At 37.1% G+C, this 5,300-nt stretch overlaps 1 protein-coding gene across 1 annotated transcript; it reads left to right on the plus strand.

Annotated features, from left to right (window-relative positions):
* The first annotated feature begins 695 nt into the window (after positions 1–695).
* LOC107643646 (delta(8)-fatty-acid desaturase 2-like) lies at positions 696–2,657 on the plus strand. Its single transcript, XM_016347348.3, has one exon. The coding sequence runs from the start codon at positions 1,018–1,020 to the stop codon at positions 2,398–2,400; it is 1,383 nt and encodes a 460-aa protein (XP_016202834.1). The 5' UTR covers positions 696–1,017; the 3' UTR covers positions 2,401–2,657.
* The last annotated feature ends 2,643 nt before the right edge of the window (positions 2,658–5,300 follow it).

Genomic DNA, 5,300 nt, shown 5'->3' on the forward strand with positions numbered 1-5,300 from the left:
ACTTTTTTGTTTGTCAGTACTAGCGGTGATGAAACACCCTCTCTTAGCTTAGCATTGTGATTTTGCTTCACTTCTCTTCTCTGTTCCCGGAACAAATAGATAAATAAATTGCATTAATTAATTAACAAAATTTAATACAGTTCTCCAAAACAGAATAAAATAATAATAACACCATTAATATTTCAATAAACAAAAAAAAAAAAACTGAATGACCTAAACTACTTTTATTACTAGCTAGAATGATACATAACATCTCTGGTAAAAAACATTAAGAATGTGTTTGTAATACTTTGAGAATAAAATCTCACAAGAAAAATTTTAAGAGAATTTTAATTCTCACGTTAGTCTTCAAATTAAATCAGACTAAAAAAAGTCTAATTTGTAATTTTATTATTACTAAAGATTAAAATATCAAAATTATCTCTAATAAATAAATAAATAAAGATAAATAAAAAAAATCACAAAGACAAAATAATAAAAAACACACAATTCGTTTTATTCATACAATCAATTATTTCAAATTATGAATTTAAATTTGAAATAGAATTAGAATTCATCTCTTAAAAAAAATATAATTTTTTTCTCACTTTAATGCTCTCGAAATACACTCTAAACGTTTCAATTTCAAACCGTATAACAGCCAATAACAATAACAATAACAACAAAACAGAATAAAGTTCAAAACAAACCGAAGAGATTGAACAGAGATATTAGGTACTTTGAATTGGGTATTAGAGATCCCTCCTCAACCCCCCGAACGATTCAAATTCCAAATATCACTTTCTATGGGGTTGTCATTCTGAACAACGACAACCCCATTCCAGTTCAGAAATATAAAGAAAAAAAAGGTGATCCCTTTGGTTTTGCATTGTAGAATCAGAAACCAAACAACATTAACAAACCCCACATTTATCCTTTTTTCTCTTCTTTTCACCGATTCATATATATTATATACCCTTCTTTCATTGTTCACAATCTCATTCTCACTGTCGTCTCTTTCTTCTGTTGTTTTGGGATATGGAGGGTGAGATTGAGAAGAAGAGCCAGCAGGAGCAGAAGAAGCAAAAAGAGTACATAACGCAAGAAGAGTTAAGTCTCCACAACAAGCCAGGGGATCTATGGATCTCAATCCAAGGAAAAGTTTACAATGTCACAGATTGGGCCAAAGATCACCCTGGTGGTGATGTTCCCATTTTGTCCCTGGCTGGCCAAGATGTCACAGATGCATTCATAGCATACCATCCAGGAACTGCATGGTCCTACCTTGACAAATTCTTCACTGGCTACCATCTCAAGGACTTCAAGGTCTCTGAGGTTTCAAGAGACTACAGGAACCTTGCTTCTCAGTTCTCGAAGCATGGACTCTTTGATAAGAAGAACCATGTAACATCTTTTACTTTCTTATCGGTTTCAGTGATGTTCCTGGTTGTGATATATGGAGTTCTTTGGTGTCAGAGTGTTTGGGCCCATTTGGGTTCCGGTATGCTGCTTGGTTTGCTTTGGATGCAAAGCGCTTATGTGGGTCATGATTCCGGCCACTATGTTGTTATGACTAACAAAGGGTTTAACAAGCTTGCGCAGATCGTTGCAGGGAACTGCTTGACTGGGATCAGCATTGCGTGGTGGAAATGGACTCACAATGCTCATCACATTGCCTGCAATAGCCTTGATCATGACCCTGATCTCCAGCACATGCCGGTTTTTGCAGTCTCCTCGAGGTTCTTTAATTCGATTACTTCTCGTTTTTATGGTAGGGAGTTGAAGTTTGATTCTTTGGCGAGGTTCTTGATTAGTTACCAGCATTGGACTTTCTATCCTGTTATGTGCATTGCTAGGATCAACTTGTATGTTCAGACTTTCTTGTTGTTGTTTTCAACTAAGCGGAGTGTGCCTGATAGGGCATTGAACATAATTGGGATCCTTGTGTTTTGGACTTGGTTCCCTCTCCTTGTTTCCTGTTTGCCGAATTGCGGCGAAAGGATCATATTTGTGCTTGCTAGTTTTGCTGTTTGTTCTATCCAGCATATTCAGTTCTGTTTGAACCATTTCGCTGCCAATGTGTATCTTGGTAAGCCAAGTGGGAATGATTGGTTTGAGAAGCAGACGAGTGGGACGTTGGATATCAGTTGCGTGACTTGGATGGATTGGTTCTTTGGGGGTTTGCAGTTCCAGCTTGAGCACCATTTGTTTCCGAGGTTGCCGAGGTGCCAATTGAGGCAGATTTCGCCTTTGGTACAGGCTCTCTGCAAGAAGCACAATTTGCCTTACAGGAGTTTGTCGTTCTGGGAGGCAAATCGGTGGACTATTCGGACATTAAGGAAGGCTGCTTTGCAAGCCAGGGACCTAACCAACCCTGCTCCCCAAAATTTGTTGTGGGAAGCTGTTAATACTCATGGCTGAGGCACTTCAATATTTTTTTATGGTTCAGAACAATTTCAAGGTTTTTCTTTTTTTCATTTTTATTTTACTTTGTTTTCCTATTGTCAGTTTGCTAGTTCCCTAAAAGCACTAAATTTAAATTGGGGAATTGAGTTAGTTTTTATTAGGTGTGTTGTAGAAACAATGACCCTGCTGATATCACAGTGATGTACTTTTATTCAATACAGAATTTCAGATCAGATTTCTTTCTTATTTTTAAGAATCATATTTCTTTACTTGAACTGTTGGATTTCTTTATTTTTCGTCATGACTTTTTTTATCTTCCGATGGTTTGTTAGTTCCCCACATCCTTAATTTGGATATGAGTACTGCTATATCATACAATCAAATGTGCTTAACAATATCTCCAACCAGCAAAGTTTTTCTTTTTAATCTTTTCCAATCAATCAATTATAGTGCCCAAAACAACCCATCTTTCTCTATAAGGAGGTGTTAGGCATATTGTTGGATATTGACTAACTTTTTACGGTTATTCTAATTTGCATCTATTCTGATCATATTTGCATTTTCACCTCCATTAGCACAGGATTTAACTTGCATCATTCTTGATATTGATACAAGAATTCCATCAGATTGTATTGTTATTACATTTGTATACTCATATACCAGTTATTGAGCCTAATTCTTCTGTAATTTTGGGTGTATTTAGAAAGAGGATGAAATTATTGCAGTGATCCCTTTTCTGTTTGTTCCTGAAGCATTAATAAGGTGAAGGCTAATGAATCAAGATTTGCATGGACTTGATTGACTGTGACTTTGGCTTTTGATATTACAATGCCTCATACCGTAATGAATTAGTCTTGTGGCATCAGCTAAGGAAATAATGATGATTTTTGATAACCCGGGATTGGTTAAATACTGAAATCATATACACGGTTCATTTTGGTACATGAGTAGCAATGTTTTGTGATTTAAAAATAGAAAATTGGATAGCTCAACAAAAGAGGCAGAACAGTGTTGCCTCAAAATAGTAACTGTTTGCGGATGCTCAAATCTTGACATCTGAAAAGTGCTAAGGTCCTAATGGATTTGAATCAAGTTAGTTACAAACAAACCAGATATAACAACATTCACATGTGCGCAGGAAGTGTCTGAAGCAAATAGCGAAAAATGGAGGGCGATATAAATTCAAAACTTACTTTCTTTCTTTTTTTTTTTTTAACTGGGAATTATAAATAAGTCCAGATATTCTAATAACTCATTCCACTTTCCCTCTCTAGTTTGAGTTCCTTCTGTTCTGAATGTGTGCCCTAGCCAAATGGCCCATTAATCAAATGCTCATGAAATTTGATCCTTTTTGTGATATTAACCCATTCAAGCTTGCTTGGGCTTTGAGAGTGAGCGTTGCACGTCTATATGAGATACCTAGTATTCGTTTAATGATGAATGCGTTTGGTTTCTAATTATAAAATGTTTCATTTCACCGTAAAAAAATTAATTTTGCTGCATCAGCAACAAAAAATAATAGTCATGTTTAAGCCTTGTTTTTGCTAGTAGGTTGCTTCCGTACTTGTGTGCTAAATATGGGAAGGAATTTCATTAAAAGCTTGTCCTTTTCCTTCATTTCATTTAGACAGATTACCTCCGTTTTTTGCCCCCTTTAGGAATGAATCTTGCAGTGATTGAGTTAGGTGTGGAAGAGTTGTAATTAGGTAAAGCCTTCTCCAAAAATATTGACCAAAGTTACAAAATACTTTTACGCTTAACTTGGTAAGGAACAGCTGCCGAACATGGCAAAGTCAGGAAGAAGGTAAAAAAAAAAAAAAACTAAGATGGTATGGTACTTTAGGCAAAGACACCAGAGTAATATTGTCATATCCAAAAATAGATTTAATACTAGCTAGCATGCAGCAAGAAATATAGACACATGCCCAGACTTAAATTATGACTTGAAAAAAATTTAAATACTAGTCTAGTGATTTTAGTCGTTGATAAGATTAATAACTAAAACTATAAACTGTTGTTAGAACATGGATATTTCTAAAAAATTTTCACTTAAACAAGCCATCACATCAGCTACTTAATTAGGTTTTCTGAACACACAATTTGGCTACATTTCTCAATTTCTAGTTGGGTCATTCTATGATACAGATGTAAACCCATACAGATTTACAGATTTTGTATCTGACTGATTATGGGATTGACACGTTTATGTGTTGTTGCAGGGCTTGTCTCCAAGGTGGATAGTAGCTGGGGATGTGGCTGAGCCGTTAGCCAATGGTTTTTTGTTGGGGCATGTGTTGATGGACACTTTGAGTTGGGCTTTGCGTACAAAAAAAAGTGGGTATTGAAAGAGAATGGGTGTCTGTTTTTTGTTTTTTTTTCGGAGTGGGACAAAACAAAAAAGACACGAATGGCATGGTAGGGTCCATGGAGGGCGTACGATTGAGTAAGACGATTTCCCCAAATCGGAACCCCTAGGGTCGAGGTACAGGAATAGTGCCGGTAAAGGTGTTCGCGTGGAGGAGGTTCGAGGCGGGAAACAGGCAACAGTTGACGTAATGGGTTCGTGGCCTGTCGCTCGTTGAGTTCGCCTGGCGGTCGACGCTTCCACTGGAGGCGTGGTCGGAGGTAGTTGGTGGTGTTGGCGTTCTGTCGTCCGCGGAGGTATGAAGTAGATTGTTTCAGGTGTTTTGGATCATACTGTATTCACCATAGCCACTTTAGCTAGGGACATGCAAACACAGTTTTTTGACGGTTTATACTTTCTATCTCTTGTATTTCTGGGCTGTGTCCCTCAACCACAGGGTCTATGTCTACTGGCTCAACCCTGCAGCATCATCCGGGTTATCCATGATCTCTGGTGAGTAGTGTTCTTTCATGATGTGCCCTTCATTTTTTTCATTAGGAAGTCTGAGACT

This window comes from Arachis ipaensis, chromosome B5 (genome assembly GCF_059453495.1).
Source record: "Arachis ipaensis isolate K30076 ecotype BB chromosome B5, ASM5945349v1, whole genome shotgun sequence".
NCBI classification, from domain to species: domain Eukaryota; kingdom Viridiplantae; phylum Streptophyta; class Magnoliopsida; order Fabales; family Fabaceae; genus Arachis; species Arachis ipaensis.

Coding starts and splice junctions, on each gene's coding strand:
- LOC107643646 (XM_016347348.3), top strand. CDS start 1,018: ATGGAGGGTGAGATTGAGAAGAAGAGCCAGCAGGAGCAGAAGAAGCAA.